Here is a 21321-nt window from a genome sequence, read left to right as displayed (position 1 = left end):
TTCGTCCATGATATTCTTTGCATCCTCCTCAAAAACAACATCTCTGCTGCTACAATTTGTTTCCTCATGTTACTAGATATTGTCCAACATTCTGAGCCATATAACATAACTGGATAAACGTAACATTTCAGTACTCTGAGGTGGGTTGTCATGCCTAGCTTAGTATTGGTCAGTATACTCTTCATTCTCGTAAAGGTGTCTTTTGCCATCCCTATTCTTCTTTTGATGTCCATGTCGCACCTGCCACCTCCCAGCTTCCTAAGTAGCAAAAGTTCTGTACTTGTTTCATGTCTTCCCCATTTATTTTCAGCCAGCAGATAGGATTCTCCTTCTTTTTGGATATCACCATACATTCTGTCTTTTTGCAATTGATAGATAGACCCATTTTTGCACTTTCTTCAACAACTATATCAATTAAGTTTTGTAGTTTTTCCTCCGTACTTGCAATTAACACAGTGTCATCTGCCTGCATATCTAAAATTATTGATGTTTTCACCGCCAACTTTGATTTCCAAGCTGTCTCTTATTTTTTGTAATATTGTTTCACTGTACACATTAAACAAATCGGGGAGAAAACACACCCTTGTCTAACGCCTCTCTTGATTTTCGTAAACTGACTCACTTCTCCATCTATTCTTACAGCGGCAGTTTGTTCCCAGCACAGATTTCTGATTAGGCGGAGGTCTTTCGAATCTAGATCTAGAGTTTCCTGTAATATTTCAAATAATTTATTGTGCTTCATTTTATCAAATGCTTTTGTATAGTCGATAAAACAAACAAACAAATCTTTTTGCACTCGAATAGCTCGTTCTGACAGTATCCTTAACATCAATATCGTGTTTCTTGTACCTTTGTCTTTCACAAAACCACATTGTTCTTTGCCTATTTCAGCTTGTATCTTACTTTCTGCTCTTGCCATCAAAATTCTTAGAAGTATCTTGGTGATATGACTCATTAAATTTGTGGTCCTATGTAATTCACATTCTATTGTTCCAGCTTTCCTAGGAAGAGGGATAAATATTGATTTTTTCATCTCTTCTGGTATTATTCCAGTCTCATAAATGTCATTGATTAAATCAGTAAATTTTTCAATTGCATAATCTTCAAAGGCAATAATTTGTTCTATTACTAATTCATCAGGACCTGCTGCCTTTCCTTTCTTCATCTTATTTTTTGCATTACGAACTTCAGATTTTAAGATTTTCTTAATTTCTGGTTTTTTACTTCGATCGTCTTCAAACAATTCCTGAATATACTCAGTCCATCTGTTCATAATCTCATCTTTTTCCATGATAATGGTACTGTCCTTTGCTTTCAAACATCCACCTGAATATTACTATGAATAAGTCAACAAAATATAATTCAAAAGTGCACAGCACTGGCAAGCAGTAAACAGTACAATAAACAGCTCAGTGTCCTAGTGATGGCAGGTTCACATTCTCACAGCCTGATGGAAAATTTTGTTAGCCAGTCTGGCAGTCCTAATCCTGATGTTCCTGTAACCCCTTCTTGATGGTAGTGGGTCAAAGAGATTGTGGAATGGGATCCCTAACCACATCTCGGCCCCTTCATCTACAATGCTCCCAGTAAATGTCACAAGCAGGGGAGAGGGAGGCCCCAGTGATCCTCTCACGAGTTTTTACTATCCTCTGTAAGGTCTTTCAGCTTCCATACCACACAACGATGCAGCTAGGCAGGGCACACGATAGTGCTCCTGTAGAAAGCTGTAGGGCAGGGAGCCTTGTATGCCTCAGAAAATATAGATGTTGTTGTGCCGCCTCGACTAATTAAGAGGTGTTGTGGGCCCACGTTAGGTCACATGTTCTGTGCACACCAAGGAACCTTGAGCATAGCAGAGCCATTGATTTGTAATGCAGAGTGGTCAACCGGCGTCTTCTTGAAGTCCACTATAATCTCTTTTGTCTTGTCCATATCGAGACTCAGGTGGTTGTTCTCACATTGGATCAGCTTTTCGGAGAAGAAAGCAAAGGATATGCTGAGAGATTTAAAGAAGGGGTATGATGGCAAGAGGCTTTCATTGAACGTATATGTCGGAAAGAAGCAGATTAAAGAAATGTGTAAAAATAATAGAGTTGTTGTCACGGGGGATTTCAGCTTCCCAAATATAAACTGTGTAAGAGGTTTAGATGGGGCTGAACTTGCTAAGTGTATCCAGGAAGGTTTCCTAAGTCAATATGTGGACAGTCCAATGATAGGAGGGGCCAAACTGGACCCAGCGTTGGGTAATGAGCCTAGCCAGGTAACTGACCTTTCAGTGGGTAAACAGTGATCACAGCTCCTTAACTATCACGGTAGCTATAGATAACGATAGGTATGACCTTGCAGGAGAGTTTTAAATTGGGATAGGGAAAATTGTGAGGACATTAGGCAGGAACTAAGAAGCATTAATTGGGAACACCTTTTCTCTGGCAAGTCCACATCAGACATGTGGAGGGGTGTTTAAAGACCAATTGCACAGAGTACAGGAAAGGTATCTTCCTGTTAGAAGGAGGAACGGGGATAGAAAGATAAGAAAACCTTGGAAGTCCAAAGAGGTGTTGGATTTAGTCAAGAAGAAAAAGGAAAAGTATGTAAAACTTTAGTAGTCAGGATCAAACGAAGCACATGAGGAGTACAAGGAAACCAGAAAAGAACTAAAGAAGGGAATTAGGAAGGTCGAGAGGGGCCATGAAAAGCCCTTGGCAAGTAGGAATAAGCTGAATCCCAAGGGTCAAGGAAGAGGAAGTGTTGGGACCTCTTAATGGGTAGTTCGTGGATAAGTAGTTAAATGGGATTTACCACAGGTTATTGAAGGAGAGAAGAAAGAAGATTGCTGGGTTCTTGACCAGTATCTTTGTGTCCTCTCTAGCTGCAGGCGAGATCCCAGAGAACTAGTGAGTCGATAATACTGTACCTCTTTTAAAGAAAGGAACAAGGGAAAAATCTGGGAACTATAGACCGGTGAGTCTCACGTCAGTTATAGGGAAATTGCTGGATTAAATTCTTAGGGTTGGATAAATGAACATTTGGAAACCCTAACAACAGGAATTCTGCAGATGCTGGAATTCAAGCAACACACATCAAAGTTGCTGGTGAACGCAGCAGGCCAGGCAGAATCTCTAGAAAGAGGTACAGTCAGGTCCTGGCGAAGGGTCTCGGCCTGAAACGTCGACTGTACCTCTTCCTAGAGATGCTGCCTGGCCTGCTGCGTTCACCAGCAACTTTGATTTGGAAACCCTAATCAGGTTGTGCCTTAGTAACTTGATTGAGTTTGTAGACAGGGTAGGGAAGTGGATGCAGTCTACATGGATTTTAGTAAGACATTTGACAAAGTCCCTCATGGGAGGCTAATCCAGAAGATTGGGATGCATGGGATCTGTGGCAAAGTGGCTGTTTGGATTCAGAATTGGCTTGCACAGAGAAGACAGAGGGAAGTGGTCGAAGGGACTTATTTGAGATGGCACTGTGTAATTAGTGCAGTTCCTCAGGGATGTGTGCTGGGCCCTCTGCTGTTTGTATATAAATCATCTGAATGAAAGTGCAGATGGGCAGGTTAGTAAATTTACAGATGACACCAAGATTTGTGGAGTTGTGGATAGTGCAGAAGACTGGTAAAGAATACAACACGATATAGATCAGTTGCAGATATGGCTGAGATATGGCAGATGGAGTTTAAACTAGAGAGATGAGAGGTGTTGCTCCTTGGTAAGGCAAATGCAAGGAGACAGTACACTATTAGGGCAAAGTTGTTAACAGTGTTAACAGTGGGATCCAAGTTATAGCTCTTTGAAAGTGGCCACACAGGTTGATATGGTGGTTAAGAAGGCTTATGGAATGCTTGCTTTTATAGTCATAGTCATACTTTATTGATCCCGGGGGAAATTGGTTAAGTCAAGGTATGGAGTTGAAAAGTCAGGAGGTTATGTTGCAACTTTACAAAACTCTCAGTAGGCCACATCTGGAATATTGCGTACAGTTCTGATCGTCCCACCATAGGAAGGATATTGAGGCTTTGGTGAGGGTGCAGATTTACCAGGATGCTGCCTGGTTTAGAGGGCAGATGCTATCACTAAAGGCTGGATAAATGAGGCAGCTTAAGGAATGAGGTAAAAAATGAGCTGATGACTGAAGCTGCAACTCTGAAGTACAGACTGTAAATAATCAGGGTCCCAAAAGTGCCCTGAAGAAAGATGGCACCAATTTCTCTGTTGATGCAGTGTACTTCATTTGCCCTCTGACAAATGCCTCAGTATCTAAAAGTGGGAGAGATTTGCATATTAAGGAGGCCAATCTTATGAAATTTGCTGAAGATCTGATACGAGCCTCTATAATGATGATTCATACATTCAACAAGGATAGAGAAAAATAAAGATAGCTTGTGAAACTCTTGGCAAATACATTGATAACATATGCAATAACCCCAGTGAAGAAAAGTACAGAAAGATCAAGTTGCAGAACAAAGTCTTTCAGGAAAGGATATCTGAACTAGAAGGAACACATGAATTTTTACAGTCAATTGGATTTGAAAGAAAGATGTTGCAGGTACCTAGGCAAGAGAATGAAGATGAGTTTTATGTGTTCAATGAGGGTTTTCTTACTACATACGAAGAGCTCAGACAATATAAGAATGAACTTTTAAATGCTGAGCCAGTTAGAGCACAGCTGGATCGACAGGTCAGAGTTTTACAACCTTCACCCCAGGCAGCTAAATTTGAATTACCCAATGACTTCTATAATCTAACAGCTGAAGAAGTTAAATGCGAACAACAGGTGAGATCAGAAGCTGTTGAAAAGACAACCATGCTAAGAACCAAAGCCATGAGAGAGAGAGAAAAGCGGAGGGAGTTGAAGAAATATAACTACACGCTATTGCGTGTTAGATTCCTGGATGGATACATTTTGCAAGCAACATTCTATGCACGAGAAGGTTTTAGCTCTCTGTGAATTTGTTCACAGTGTTCTTGAAAAAAAAGGACTGTGTTCCAAATTTGGTTTCTTTTCTCTGGAGTGTTGGAGGCTGACAAGAGATCTGACAGAGGTTTGCAAAATTATGAGAGGCACAGATAGAGTGGACAGAGAATATCTGTTTCCCATGGTTGACGTGCCTAATTCCAGAGGGCATGCATTGAAGGTGAGATGGGTAGGTTCGAGGATGTGAGGGGTATGCTTTTTTACTCAGGGAGTGGTGGATGTCTGGAATGTGCTGCCTTATATGGTGGTAGAGGCAAATACATTTTAGGAGACATTTGGATAGGTTCATGGATGGAAGGAAGATGGAAGGATATGGACATAGTGAGGATAAGATGGATTAGCGTTTGGGTCTTCAAAAGTTTGCCTTTTAGCTGGTTCAGCACAACATTGAGGGCTGAATGGCTTGTTTCTGCACTGTACTCTTCAATGTTCTATGTGAATCTGTAGAGTCCAGGGAAGTAGAGGAGCCTACCTCATTAAATATTTTGAAAACATTGTGAAAATAAGTGTTGTAGGGAAAGGCACGTGGGTGGACCTAGTACATGGACAGATCAACCATTATCTTATTGGATGGCAGAGCAAGCTTGATGGGCTAGATGGCCAAGTGCTGCTCCCATTTCTGCATGTTCTTTAATTCCACTTAAAATGCCAACTATTCTGTGACTCCTAAATGAAGGCAGAAGGGATCAACTTGTTGACTGAGTATTCCAACATTAGATATGGCATGAAGTTCAACAGAGGAGCATAAGGTTATTAGAATTTTCTGCTTTGCTGTGGCAAAGCTGCCTGCTGTACCTACATCAGTAAATCTATCAGAATCAGGTTTAGTATCACTTACATACTTTATGTCATGAAATTGGTTATTTTGTGGCAGCAGTTCAGAGCTGTGTTACAATGATAGATAAATACATACTACATACATAACTAGATAGTGCAAAAGATGAATAGCAACATAATGTTTATGAATCATTTAGAACTCTGATGGTAGTGGGGAAAAAGCTGTTTCTAAAATGTTGAGAGTGAATCTTGTTTTGTGTACCATCTTGCCAATGGTAGTAGTAAGAGGGAACGTCCTCAGTGACGGATGCTGCCTTTGTGAGGCACAGCCTTTTCAGAAGCTGTCAGTGAGACGAAGACTTGTGCCTGTTCTGAGTCCCTTTGCAGCCTTTTTTGAACCTGCACATTGGAGACTCCATACCAGGTCAGAATGCTTTCCACCATACATCCATAGAAATCACAGGGTCAACAGATGTTGTGGGTAATTGCGCAGGTGTGTTATTCTCCTTTCAAAGAGAGCAGAAAGGGCATTGAGCTCATTGTTGATTGAACCATCAACATAATTTATATTGTTAGGTTTCAGCTTAAAGGAAGAAATAGGACACATAAACTGTTATTGCTTCTGTGCATCCAATTGTGTCTCTAACTTCACAGAGGAGTGATTTTATGGTAGGTTTCTAGATTGGTCCTCTTCAACATCACAGATGTTCCCTCAGCAGACTGTAAATCTCCTGGTTAATTCAGGGATTCTGGTTTGGGAAAACATGGTATAGGCAGGTGACAGAGAAGGGACGCGCTCAGACTGATGGTTTGAGATGTGTCTATTTTAACGCAAGGAGTATTATGAACAAAATGGATGAGCTTAGAGTGTGGATCAGTGCTTGGAGCTATGATGTTATGGCCATTACAGAGACTTAGATGGCTGAGGGGCAGGAACGGTTACTTCGAGTGCTGGGCTTTAGATGTTTCAGAAAGGACAGGGATGGATGCAAAAGAGGTGGGGGTGTGGCACTGTTGATCAGAGATAGTGTCAAGGCCGTAGAAATGGAGGAAGACATGGAGGGATTGTCTACAGAGTCTCTGTGGGTGGAAGTTAGGAATAGGAAGGGGTCAATAACTCTACTGGGTGTTCTTTATAGACCACCCAATAGTAACAGGGACATCTAGGAACAGACAGGGAGACAGATTCTGGAAAGGTGTAATAATAACAGGGTTGTCGTGGTGGGAGATTTTAATTTCCCAAATATCTGTTGGCATGTCCTTAGAGCGAGGGGTTTAGATGGGGTTGAGTTGTTAGGTGTGTTCAAGAAGGTTTCTTGACACGATATGTAGATAAGCCTACAAGAGGAGAGTCTGTACCTGATCTGGTATTGGGAAATGAATATGGTCAGGTGTCAGGTCCCTCAGTGGGAGAGCATTTTGGAGATAATGATCACAATTCGACCTCCTTTGCCATAGCATTGGAGAGGAATAGAAACAGACAAGTTAGGAAAGTGTTTAATTGGAGTAAGGGGAAATATGAGACTATCAGGCAGGAACTTGGAAACAAATGTTCTCAGGGAAATGTATGGAAGAAATGTGGCAAATGTTCAGGGGGTATTTGTGTGGAGTTCTGCATAGATACGTTCCAATGAGACAGGGAAGGGATGGTAGGGTACAGGGACCGTGGTGTACAAAGGCCGTTGTAAATCTAGTCAAGGAGAAAAGAAGAGCTTGTGAAAGGTTCAAAAAGCTAAGTAATGATAGAGAGCTAGAAGGTTATCAACCTAGCAGGAAGGAGCTTAAGAAAGAAATTAGGAGAGCCAGAAGGGGCCACGAAAGGCCTTTGCGGACAGGATTAAGGAAAACTCCAAGGCATTCTACAAGTATGTGAAGAGCAAGAGGATAAGACGTGAGAGAATCAAGTGTGACAGTGGAAAAGTGTGTATGGAACCGGAGGAGATGGCAGAGGTACTTAATGAGTACTTTGCTTCAGTATTCAGTACTGAAAAGGATCTTGATGATTGTAGGGATGACTTAGAGTGGACCGAAAAGCCTTAGCATGTGCAGGAGCTTTTGGAAAGCATCAAGTTGGATGAGTCACCAGGACCGGACGAGATGTACCCCAGGCTACTGTGGGAGGTGAGGGAGGAGATTGCTGAGCCTCTGGCGATGATCTTTGCATCATCAATGGGGACAGGAGAGGTTCTGGAGGATTGAAGGTTTGTGGATATTGTTCCATTATTCAAGAAAGTGAGTAGAGATAGCCCAGGAAATTATAGACCAGTGAGTCTTACTTCAGTGGCTGGTAAGTTGATGGAGAAGATCCTGAGAGACAGGATTTACGAACATTTGGAGAAGTATAATATGATTAGGAATAGTCAGCATGGCTTTGTCAAAGGCAGGTCATGCCTTAAGAACCTGATTGAATTTTTTGAGGATGTGACTAAATACGTTGATGAAGATAGAGCAGTAGATGTAGTGTATATGGATTTCAGCAAGGCATTTGCGAAAGTACCCCATGTAAGGCTTATTGAGAAAGTAAGGAGGCATGGGATCCAAGGAGAAATTACTTTGTGGATCCAGAACTGGCTTGCTCACAGAAGGCAAAGAATAGTTGTATACAGGTCATATTCTAATGGAGGTCGGTCACCAGTGGTGTGCCTCAGGGATCTGTTCTGGGATCTCTACTCTTCGTGATTTTCATAAATGACCTAGATGAGGAAGTGGAGGGAGGGGTTAATAAATTTGCTGATGACACAAAGGTTGGGGTGTTGTGGATAGTGTAGAGGGCTGTCAGAGGTTACAGCGGGACATTGATAGGATGCAAAACTGGGCTGAGAAGTGGCAGATGGAGTTCAACCCAGATAAGTGTGAGGTGGTTCATTTTGGTAGGTCAAATATGATGGCAGAATATAACATTAATGGTAAGACTCTTGGCAGTGTGAAGGATTAGAGGGATTACGGGGTCCGAGTCCATAGGACACGCAAAGCTGCTGCACAGGTTGACTCTGTGGTTAAGAAAGCATACAGTGCATTGGCCTTCATCAATCGTGGGATTTAGTTTAGGAGCTGAGAGGTAATGTTGAAGCTGTATAGGACACTTGGAGTACTGTACTCAGTTCTGGTCGCCTCACTACAGGAAGGATGTGGAAACCATAGAAAGGGTGTAGAGGAGATTTACAAGGATGTTGCCTGGATTGAGGAGCATGCTTTATGAGAATAGATTGAGTAAACTCAGCCTTTTTTCTCTGGAGCGACAGAGGATGAGAGGTGACCTGATAGAGGTGTATAAAATGATGGGAGGCATTGATCGTGTGGATAGTCAGGGGCTTTCCCCAGGGCTGAAATGGCTAACACGAGAGGGCACAGTTTTAAGGTGCTTGGAAGTAGGTACAGAGGAGACGCCAGGTAGGTTTTTTTACACAGAGAGTGGTGAGTGTGTGTGATGGGCTGCTGGTGACGGTGGTGGAGGCGGATACGATAGGGTCTTTTAAGAGACTCCTGGATGGATACATGGAGCTTAGAAAAGTAGAGGGCTGTGGGTAAGCCTAGGTAATTCTAAGGTAAGGAGATGTTCGGCACAGCTTTGTGGGGCAAAGGGACTGTATTGTGCTGTAGGTTTTCTATGTTTCAATGTTTCTCAAAGACACAAAATCATCCATGTAGGTTCTGATGAAGTTGGTGGTAGCTGTAGCATATTCAGAATCAGAATCAGGTTTACTATCACCGGCATGTGTCATGAAATTTGTTAACTTAGCGGCAGCAGTTCAATAATTGTGAAAGAAAAAATAAATAAATAAGTAAATGAAGTACAGCAAGTGTGTGTGTGTGTGTGTGTGTGTGTTTTTTATATATATATATATATATATATATATATATATAAAATATATATATATAGTGTGTATATATATGTATATATGTGTGTAATATATATATGTATATATCTGTCTGTGTGTGTATAATATGTGTATATATATGTATGTGTGTGTAAAATATATTTATGTATGTATACATTGAATATATTAAAAATAGTGCAAAGACAGAAATAATATAAATACAAAAAGTGAGGTAGTGTTCATGGATTCAATGTCCATTTAAGAATTAGATGGCAGAGGGGAAGAAGCTGTTCCTGAATCGGTGAATGTGTGAATTCAGGTTTCTGTACCTTCTTCCTGACAGTAACAATGAGAAGAGGGCGTGTCCTGGGTGATGGGACTCCTTAATGATGGACATCATCTTTCTGAGCCACCACTCCTTGAAGGTGTCTTGGATACTACGGAGGCTGGTAGCCAAGGTGGAGCTGACTAATTTTACACCTTTCTGTAGCTGTTTATGGTCCTATGCAGTAAACCCCCTCCCCCCCCATACCAGACAGTGATGCAGCCTGCCAGAATGCTCTCCATGGTACATCTATAGAACTTCTTGAGTATTTTAGTTGAGAGATCAATCTCTTCAAACTCCTAGTGAAATATAGCCACTGCCTTGCCTTCTTTACAGCTGCATTGACACTCTGCTGCCATCCTTCACCATTCCTCATGGATTTTACCACTGGTGTTATAGTCAGTCTGTGCCTACATGCCAGGAGTAGGTACAGACAGGTGATTGGTCTTGCCAAAGTGCAGGCATGGGAGAGCATGCTAGGTGTTCTTGATGGTGGTCAAGTGTGTTAGCTTCTTGGTTCCACTGGTGATATGTTGGCAGTAGTTGGTCAGAGACTTCTTCAAGTTGGCCTGGTTGATGTCCCCCACAAAAATCAGGAAGTCATCAGGGTGTACTCTTTCGTGACCATTGATCAAGGTGCTCAGCGCCTCTAGTTCCCGCTTGACCCTTGCCAGGATGAAATGTACACTGCACCAGGACAAAGCTGGAGAGCTCCTCGGCAGATAGAATGGATGACATATGTTCCAGGTCAGGGACCAGTAGTGAGACAGAGCTGTCCACAGTGCTGTGCTTGAGCCATGTCTCTGTGAAGCAGAGTACAATCTTGCAATTACGTCTTCACTTTTATTTTCCACAGACTGTGCGTTAGGCAGGAGAATGGTAGGGGTGGGCCTCGAGAGCCCTACAATCCAGTTATAAATGCAGCCCTCCTCTGCACGTTTCCATAGACAATGGAGGCTTTACTGACCCTTCCGCTGCTGCACTCACTCCCTCGATGGTCTGTAGGCCCAAGTTTGCCAGATATGACAACGTAATGTCATTTGCCGCAGTGTCTGTGGCAGGCGATTTCAGTTGTAGTTGTTGTTAGTGGAAGTATTTGATAATTCCTTTGGAAATCGCACTTATAGTACCATTGTAAGTTCCTATCAGAGAAAAGTGAAGTATTTGCTAAAAGTTAACAACCAAAGAGACCTGAAATCCAAGATGCAGGTGCAGCGAGAGATCAAGATGGCAAATTATACATCAACGTAACAGGATCTGAGTTACCAGAGTGAAGATGTCTTACTGCAATTATACAGGCCCTTGGTGAGACCACATCTGAAGTATTAAGTGAAATTTCAATCCCATTATCTAAAGAAGGGGGAATTCCCATAGGAGTGTTGTAAAGATTTACCTGACAGGTTACAGGGATGACAGATTTGACAAATGATTGATTGGACTAGCGTTGCATTCCTGAGAATTTAGTTTAGAGATCTTACAAAATGCTTCCAGGCATTCTTGCTGAAATAAATGGGGGAGACGGAGGGTGGACACTTTCCTGCTGCTTGTGTGTAGGAGGAGGGAGGAGGGAGGTGGGAGGTGGGGGGGCTTTGGGATTCTAACGTTTTTACTGTCATTCATTCTTTGGCGTACTCTTCTATTTTCATGGACATCTGTGAAGACCAAGAATTTTAGGTTGTCTATTGTATACATTCTCATATTAAATGGAACTATTGGAACTAATGAACTATTGCGTTGTTGGTCAGGAAAGCAAATGCAATGTTAGCATTTATTTCAAAAGGACTAGAATATAAAAACAATGATATAATGCTGGGGCTTTATTAAGCACTGGTGAGGCCTCACTTGGAGTATTGTGAGCAGTTTTGGGCCCTTATTTAAGAAAGAATTTAAAAAAAAATGAGGGGGGATCTCATTTAAATCAATCAAATGTTGAAAGGCCTAGATTGATTGGATGTGGAGAGGATGTTTCCTATAGATATATAGATACCTTATTGATCCCAAAAGAAATTACAATGTCACAGTAGCATTACAAATGCACAGATATACAAATATTAGAAGTAAGAAATGCACAGTGCCCCAGTCTTAACCTAGTCCACACAGCTTCCTCTCTTCTATATCCACTACCTACCCTAGTACCCGCAACACTTTTTTGTATTTGATATAAATACCTCCCTTTCCCCTCCCTGTCCCATCTTTCTTGCCACATTTGGTTGATTTTTTCCCTGATTACACACTTAACCTCTGCTTTACTGATACTGATATATTCTTTCTTTAACACCCTCCTTGCCAACTCATCCATCTTCACCCCTACATGTGCTGGAACCCATAGAAATTTTACCTGACCTCCCTGATTTGCAATTCTTGTGAATTCATTGAAAATGATAGGGAAACACCAGACAGGATTGTGTGAGGAATGTCAGGAGGAGGAGTCAGTAGAATATGTAGTTCTGAGTTGCAGGAAGTATGGGATACAGAGAGAAATGATGAGAATTAAACTAAGGGAATTGGGATTGCAGGAATTCACATTAAAAGGGTTTCTGGGCATGGGTGAGAGAGCACAGGTCAGGGTATTTTTAGCTTTCTTAAGGGATACAGGTTTTTTTTTATAGGATATGATGGATAAGCAGGAATAGGGTACTAGGGTGGCCAAAGATGGGAGGATAAAGTGTAGGTTAGGGTATGTGTGTGTGTGATTGAGTGAAGGGATTTAGAATGTAAGTCTATTGCACATTCCGGAGCAGAAGGTGGCGGTAATGCACCATTAAGCTGGGTGCCAACCGCCGTAAAACAAGACGGAGAAGAAGAAGAAGAAGTAAGAAAAAATAAAAAACAAGTTACTTCAAACAGTCTAACAGGAGGGGGTCATCACTCCCCCAGCTATAGGTTGACTCATTATAGAGCCTAATAGCCGAGGAAGAATGACAACATATAGCGCGCTTTGGAGCACTGCAGTTGTCTTAGTCTATTACTAAAAATGCTCCTCTGTTCAGCCAAGGTGGCATGCAGAGGGTGAGAAACATTTGTCCAAAATTGCCAGGATTTTCCATAGGATCCTTCGTTCTACCACAGCTGCCAGAGTGTCCAGATTGACTCCTATAACAGAGCTAGTCTTTCTAATTAGTTTATTGAACCTCTTGGCATCACCCACGTTGACGTCATTGCCCCTGCCCCTGTACAGGCAACAACAGACTGGTATAACATGTGAAAGAGAGGCCTGTATATTCCAAAGAACCTTAGTCTCCTCAGGAAGTAGAGGAGACTCTGGCCTTCTTGGTTGTGGAGGAGTCTAGGACCAGAGGACACAATCTCAGATTAAAGTCCATTTAGAATGGAGATAAGGAGGAATTTCTTTAGCCAAAGGGTAGTGAATCTGTGGGATTGATAGGAAGCTGTGGATGCCAGGTCACTGAGTGTACTTAAGGCGGAGGTTCATACGGTTTTGATTATCCGGGCATGAAACGTTATGAGGAGAAGGCAGGAGAATTGGACTGAGAGGAAAATGGATCAGCCATAATCAAATGGCAGAGAAAACTCGATTGGCTGTATGGTCTAATTCTGCTCCTATGTCTTATGGTCTTATAAAATTATTACCAAAAGATGTGCAGGTATACCCTCCAGAAAGCTATCTTACAGGTGAAGTGGAGGTTACGGCCTAGACTGGAATCAACAAGGGATGTTTGACCGTTGTGCCAGGGTTTGAATACCCTAACCTCCTACAAAGTTAAATCTTGCAACATAAGGCTCAGCAGAGCTCCGCTTCCAGATCAGCTCAGTGCCTTCTATGCTCACTTTGACCACCACAAGAAGGAGGAACCATTGCATACCCCCATGTCTCCCGATAATCCTTTAGTCTCAGTAACTGAAGATGACATGCGGCTGCCTTTAAGAGGGTGAATCCAAGGAAAGCATCCAGTCCGGACAAAGTGACTGAGTAATGAAAACCTGTGCTGACCAACTGTCTGGTGTATTCATGGATATCTTCAACCTCTCGCTCTGGCAGTATGTGGTGCCCACCTGCTTCAAGCAGGCTTCAATCGTACCGGTACCCAAGAAGTCTCAATGACCATTGCCCAGTGGCACTTACATCCATAGTGATGAAGTGATTTGAGAGGCTGGTGTTGAAGAATTTCAGATCCAATTAGCCTACCAAAGCAACAGGTCTACAGCAGCTGCCATCTCACTGGCTCTTCATACAGCCCTGGAACATCTAGACAGTAAAGCTGCATAAATAAGGATGCTCTTTATTGATTACAACTCAGCAATTAACACCATTATCCCCTCAAAACTCATCAGTAAACTTCAAGACCTGGGCCTCAATTCCCCCTCGTACAATTGGATCCTGGATTTCCTCACTTGTAGACCCCAGTCAGTTTGGATGTGCAAAAACATCTCCTCCACAATCTCCATCGGCACAGAAGCACCACAGGGATATGTGCTTAGCCCATGTTCTGCTCACTTTACACCTGTGTAGCTAAGTACAGCTCTAACACCATAGATACATTTGCTGATGACACCACTGTTGTGGGCTGTATCAAAGATGGTGATGAATCAGCATACAGGAAGGAGATAGAAAATCTGGCTGAGTGGTGTAATAATCTGTCATGAATCTGTCCTGTTGGATTTAAAATTATACTTATTCATACAACATGACCTTCCTTACTTACTGTGGATAGATGTGAAGTCAGGAGTGATGGATGCTGTGTCACAGCCTCCCATGAGGAAAAGGCTATTCTGATAAGTTCTTCTGAACCAGTGTGACCTAAAATTGAATCAACAAAAATATTGCAATATCTGAGAAGTCAACTTTCTGACAGTACTAAATAGTATTTGGACATCTGATTGAAATGCACTCTTTTCAAACTTTACCCACCATATAGAAACATAGAAACATAGAAAATAGGTGCAGGAGTAGGCCATTCGGCCCTTCGAGCCTGCACCGACATTTATTATGATCATGGCTGATCATCCAACTCAGAACACCGCCCCAGCCTTCCCTCCATACCCCCTGACCCCCGTAGCCACAAGGGCCATATCTAACTCCCTCTTAAATATAGCCAATGAACTGGCCTCAACTGTTTCCTGTGGCAGAGAATTCCACAGATTCACCACTCTCTGTGTGAAGAAGTTTTTTCTAATCTCGGTCCTAAAAGGCTTCCCCTCTATCCTCAAACTGTGACCCCTCGTTCTGGACTTCCCCAACATCGGGAACAATCTTCCTGCATCTAGCCTGTCCAATCCCTTTAGGATCTTATACGTTTCAATCAGATCCCCCCTCAATCTTCTAAATTCCAACGAGTACAAGCCCAGTTCATCCATTCTTTCTTCATATGAAAGTCCTGCCATCCCAGGAATCAATCTGGTGAACGTTCTCTGTACTCCCTCTATGGCAAGGATGTCTTTCCTCAGATTAGGGGACCAAAACTGCACACAATACTCCAGGTGCAGTCTCACCAAGGCCTTGTACAACTGCAGTAGTACCTCCCTGCTCCTGTATTCAAATCCTCTCGCTATAAATGCCAGCATACCATTCGCTTTTTTCACCGCCTGCTGTACCTGCATGCCCACTTTCAATGACTGGTGTATAATGACACCCAGGTCACATTGCACCTCCCCTTTTCCTAATCGGCCACCATTCAGATAATAATCTGTTTTCCTATTTTTGCCACCAAAGTGGATAACTTCACATTTATCCACATTAAATTGCATCTGCCATGAATTTGCCCACTCACCCAACCTATCCAAGTCACTCTGCATCCTCTTAGCATCCTCCTCACAGCTAACACTGCCACCCAGCTTCGTGTCATCCGCAAACTTGGAGATGCTGCATTTAATTCCCTCATCCAAGTCATTAATATATATTGTAAACAACCGGGGTCCCAGCACTGAGCCTTGCGGTACCCCACTAGTCACCGCCTGCCATTCTGAAAAAGTCCCGTTTATTCCCACTCTTTGCTTCCTGTCTGCTACTCAACTCTCCACCCACACCAATACCTTACCCCCAATACCATGTGCTTTAAGTTTGCACACTAATCTCCTGTGTGGGACCTTGTCAAAAGCCTTCTGAAAATCCAAATATACCACATCCACTGGTTCTCCCCTATCCACTCTACTAGTTATATCCTCAAAAAATTCTATGAGATTCGTCAGACATGATTTTCCTTTCACAAATCCATGCTGACTTTGTCCGATCATTTCACCATTTTCCAAATGTGCTGTTATCACATCCTTGATAACTGACTCCAGCAGTTTCCCCACCACCGACGTTAGGCTAACCGGTCTATAATTCCCCGGTTTCTCTCTCCCTCCTTTTTTAAAAAGTTGAGTTACATTAGCCACCCTCCAATCCTCAGGAACTAGTCCAGAATCTAACGAGTTTTGAAAAATTATCACTAATGCATCCACTATTTCTTGGGCTACTTCCTTAAGCACCCTGGGATGCAGACCATCTGGCCCTGGGGATTTATCTGCCTTCAATCCCTTCAATTTACCTAACACCACTTCCCTACTAACATGTATTTCGCTCAGTTCCTCCATCTCACTGGACCCTCTGTCCCCTACTATTTCTGGAAGATTATTTATGTCCTCCTTAGTGAAGACAGAACCAAAGTAATTATTCAATTGGTCTGCCATGTCCTTGCTCCCCATAATCAACTCACCTGTTTCTGCCTGCAGGGGACCTACATTTGTCTTTACCAGTCTTTTCCTTTTTACATATCTATAAAAGCTTTTACAGTCCGTTTTTATGTTGCCTGCCAGTTTTCTCTCATAATCTTTTTTCCCCTTCCTAATTAAGCCCTTTGTCCTCCTCTGCTGAACTCTGAATTTCTCCCAGTCCTCAGGTGAGCCACTTTCTCTGGCTAATTTGTATACTGCTTCTTTGGAATTGATACTATCCCTAATTTCTTTTGTCAGCCACGGGTGCACTACCTTCCTTGATTTATTCTTTTGCCAAACTGGGATGAACATTTGTTGCAGTTCATCCATGCAACCTTTAAATGCTTGCCATTGCATATCCACCGTCAATCCTTTAAGTGTCATTTGCCAGTCTATCTTAGCTAATTCACGTCTCATACCTTCAAAGTTACCCCTCTTTAAGTTCAGACAGCATCCTGACTCTTCAGTTGCTAAACTGTCCGTGTTTGAAGAGTTTTTCTGATTTTACTGCTTTTCTTTTGCAGCTGCAAAATGTTGCTGACCATCAAGTTCTTTTTCCCGTATTGTTTCATCAGTTATTTTTTATTTCTGTCTAACCCGCTGTTACTGTATGGAACAATCCCAAAAAACAAGTGGTAGACTTGCTTGAACAGTGAATGCTGTTAAAACTGGAACCAACAGCAAATCAAAGATAATGAGAAACTTGCCATAATTTAAGTTCTTGGGTGTCAACATTTCCACCGCTCTGTTTTGGGCCCAACACATTGATGCAATCACTAGCGGCTCTACTTTGTAAGGAGTTTGAGGAGATTTGGTATGTTACCAAATATTCTTGCAAAGTTCTTCAGATGTACAGTGAAGAGCTTTCCAATTGGTTACATCACAGCCTGGAATGGAGGCTTGCAAGTAGCTGCAAAGGGCTGTGGACCCAGACAACTTCATCAAAGACACAATTCTCCCCATCATTGAGGACTTCTTCGAGAAGCAGTGCCTTGAGAAGGTACCATCCATCATTAAGGATCCTCCAGAACATCTTTGTCTTTTTATCCATTATTTTCATATTTATTTTTATTTTTTCTTTTATTTTTATGTTTGCACTTTATTCCATTGTTAAGCACTTTAAACTACATCACCTGTATGGAAAGTGCTCTATAAACAATTATCTTCTTATCAATGCCATTGAAAAAGAGTTACAAAAGACTTAAGGCCCACACACAATGATCAGGAACAGCTTCTTGTCTCTGCCATCAGATTTCTGAACAGTTCATGAACCCATGAAAGCTACTTCATTATTTTTTATAGACGTATTATTTTATAATATATATTAATTTTATGTCTTTGCACTTTACTGTTACCGCAAAACAACTTTCACATCATTTAAATCAGTGATAATTAACCTGATTCTGATTCTTCTGATTTGATTCTTTACTTTTGTGTCTATAAGATCTTTGGTGTTGTCATGACCTTAGGTCATTGGTAGAGTATGTTAAGAGCTCTGAGTTTTACACTGTTGGCTTTTTTGTACTCTCTGCATTTTATTAATTATAATTATCTGTATTGTTGCACTTCAGGCTTTTTATGTATTATTGTTATGTCTTTGCTAGTTTACATTTAAGTTGTAATTGTTCTTGGATACTTCCAATTAATTCTCCGATACTTTGCAGGTGTCCAATTAAGTATCCTTGGACTTTTGTCTCCTACTAGGATAGTTACTCGTAAGCCCACTATGAGTCTGGGGTCTTATCAGCTTGGCACAGATTCCTATGTGCTCTGGAGTATATTTAAAGGGGCAGTGCTATCCCTCAGGGTCTCAGTCATCCTGATTTTGCCTAGCGATATTTTGGATGAGTTATCTAGGACTCTGTAAGTTCTAGTGTTTTGTTTTGTCTCATTTGTTAATAAAATTCCTAGTTTTGTTTAACTCTTCTGAGTCTCTGTGATCCTGTGCCTGGGTTTGAGGATACAGCGTGACAGGTGTATTTTAACATTATTTATGAGATTAATTTTAATTGCATTTCACTGGTTTTATCTGCCACAAAATTTGTTTTGGAATGTTTTAGCACTTTGTGGCTATAAGTTGGTCATATGGTTCCTGTCCATGAACTTCACTTTCTGCTTAAATGGAATTGTGATTTTTTTTTTCAGATTCACATCTTCTTCCCAGCTTCCCAGACAGACCAAAAGACTGGAAAGACACATTTATACCGTGCAACACACATAAAGTGCTGTAGGAACTCAGCAAGTCAGACATTATCTATGGAAGTGAATAAACAATTGACATTTCAGGCTGAAACCTTTCTTCAGGTTTGAAAAGGAAGGAAGAAGGCATCAAAATGAAAAGGTGGGTGGGGGCAAGGGGAAGGAGGATAGCTAGAAAGTGATAGGTGAAGCCAGGTGGGTTGGAAAGATAAAAGGCTAGAGAAGAAGGAACCTGATAGGAGAGGGGAGTGGGCCATAGGAGAAAGAGAAGGAGGAGGGGACACAGGGAGAGGTCATAAGCAGGTGAGAATGGGAAATAGAAGCAGAGGGGAGGGGGAAGAAATTCTTTTAATCCAGAAGGAGAAATCAGTATTCATGCCATCAGGTTGGAAGCTACCCAGATGGAATATAAGGTGTTGCTCCTTCACCCTGAGGGTGGCCTCACCTTAGCACAAGAGGAGGTCAAGGACTGATATGTTGGAACAAGAATGGGAATCTAAAGTAACACGTTAGGCCACTGGGAAGTCCTGTTTTTGGTGGGTGGAGTTGAGGTGTTCAATGAAGCGATCTCCCAATTTATGATGGGTCTCACCAACACAGAGGAGGCCAGATTGAAAATACCATAAAAGGCATAATAGACAACCCCAGGAGATTCACATTTGAAGTGTTGCCTCACCTGGAAGCACTGTTTGAGGCCCTGAATGGAGGCGAGGGGGGAGCTGAATTGGCAGGTGTAGGTTGCTTGCAGAGACACTCTTGGTGGGAGATTGTGGGGAGGGATGAATGGACAAGGGAATCACAGAGGGGTCAATCCTTGTGGAAAGTAGAGAGGAGGGGGAGATTAAGACATGTTTAGTGGTAGGATCTCTTTGGACATGGCGCATTGCGGAGGATGAGATGTTGGATGTGGAAGCTCATGGGGTAAGAGGTAAGGATACTGTTGAGGAGGTGAGGGCAGATGTTTAGGAAATAGAGGAGATGCAGGTGAGGGAAGCAAGCTATGTTCCTTGGAGAAGGACGACATATCTGATATCCTGGAAAGAAAGGACACCTCATGGAAACAGATGCTGAGGAGGTGAAGGAACTGAAAACAAGGAAATTGCACTTTTACAAGAGATAGAGAGGGAGGAGGTATGGTCAAGATAACAATAGGAATCAGAAGACCTATAAAATATGTCGACAGTTTGTCTCCAAAGATGGAGACAGAGAGATTGAGAAAGGGGAGGCATGTGTCAGAAATGGGCCAAGTGAATTTAAGGGCAGGGTGGAGTCAGAGGTAAAGTTGATGAAATTGATAAGCTCAGCATGGGTGCATGAAGTACTACCAATGCAGTCATCAATGCAGGAAGAGTTGGGGAGCATTACCAGGGAAGGCTTGGAACATGGACTGCTCTACATAGCCAACGAACAGGCAGGCATAGCTGGGGCGCATGTGGGTGCCCATGGCTACCGCTTGAGTTCAGAGAAGGTGGGGGGAGCTGAAGGAGAAATTGTTGGGGTTGAGAACCAGTTCTGCCAGACAGAGGAGGGTGGTGGTGGAGAGGAACTGGTTGGTTCTTTTGTTGAGAGAGAAATGGAGAGCTTTGAGGACTATTTGATGCGGGATAGAAGTGTATGAACATCTACGGTGAAAATGAGGCGGTCAGGGCCAGGGAACCGAAAGCTACTGATGAGATGAGAATGTTGCAGATGTTTGAGGGAAGACTCTGAACCAAGCAGGATAGAATGGAATTGAGGAATGAAGACAGGAGTTTAGTGGAGCAGAAGCTGGCAGACACAATAGGCCGACCCCACAGTCACATTTATGGATCCTGGGTAGGAGGTGGAAGCGAGTAGTGTGGGGCAGGGGAACTATGAGATTGGTAGCAGTGGATGGAAGTTCTCCAGAGTTGATGTGGTACATGACAGTGTCGGAGACAGTTTTCGGATGGTCTGGAGTGTGGTCCTTTTCAAGGGGTAGTTATGAAGAGATTTCTGAGAGTTGCTGCCTTGATTCAGTAAGGTTGAGGTCAGTGCACTCCACTATAACAGCAAACCCTTTGTCTCTGGGCTTGATGGTAAGGTTGGGATTGAAGCAGAGAGTGTGGAGGGCAGTGTGTTCAGAGAGGGTAAGGTTGAAGAGGAGAGAGAAGTGCTGAAGTTGAGGCAGTTGATACCTCATCGGCAATTTGAGATGAAAAGATCCGGAGCAGGCAGAGAACCAAAGTGAGATGTCCAAGAAGAGGAGCAGGGTTGGAGACGAGAGAAGGGATCATCAGTGTGGAGTATGGAATTATTGCTAAAGAAGTGGGCTGGAAGATGGAGACGATGGAAGACAAACTCTCTGTCATGGTGGGCATGGAACTCACTGAGGTGCAGGTGAAGGGGAAAAAAGGTAAGGCCCTTGTTGATGACAGAATATTCTGCCTCACAGAAGAGATGGTCAGAGGGAATGGTGAAGACATGGCAAGGATTAGAGCTGGGATTGGAAAGGGAAGGAAAGTTGGTGGTACAAGAGTAGAGAAGAGGGTTGGTGGGATGGGAGGAAGATGGAAGCTCCAAGGACCTCAGAGGTGATGGTGGAGCCTGAGAGAGACA

General features: G+C 42.5%; 1 protein-coding gene and 1 pseudogene across 8 annotated transcripts in view; one reads left to right on the top strand and one right to left on the bottom strand.

The window, feature by feature from the left end:
* The window catches only part of LOC140212672 (UBX domain-containing protein 6 pseudogene), a 68915-nt pseudogene extending 55130 nt beyond the window's left edge, over nt 1–13785 (top strand).
* The window catches only part of ulk4 (unc-51 like kinase 4), a 702256-nt gene that overhangs the window by 337874 nt on the left and 343061 nt on the right, over nt 1–21321 (bottom strand). For all 8 annotated transcript variants that reach the window (XM_072283788.1, XM_072283790.1, XM_072283793.1 and 5 more), the window contains one exon: nt 14556–14650. In XM_072283788.1, the coding sequence (XP_072139889.1) occupies nt 14556–14650 (95 nt within the window). The remainder of the gene's footprint in view (nt 1–14555; nt 14651–21321) is intronic.

The sequence above is a fragment of the Mobula birostris genome, chromosome 19 (genome assembly GCF_030028105.1).
Source record: "Mobula birostris isolate sMobBir1 chromosome 19, sMobBir1.hap1, whole genome shotgun sequence".
NCBI classification, from domain to species: domain Eukaryota; kingdom Metazoa; phylum Chordata; class Chondrichthyes; order Myliobatiformes; family Myliobatidae; genus Mobula; species Mobula birostris.
The sequence above is the reverse complement of the archived record's forward strand: the minus strand, read 5'-3'. Positions and strand labels throughout refer to the sequence as shown.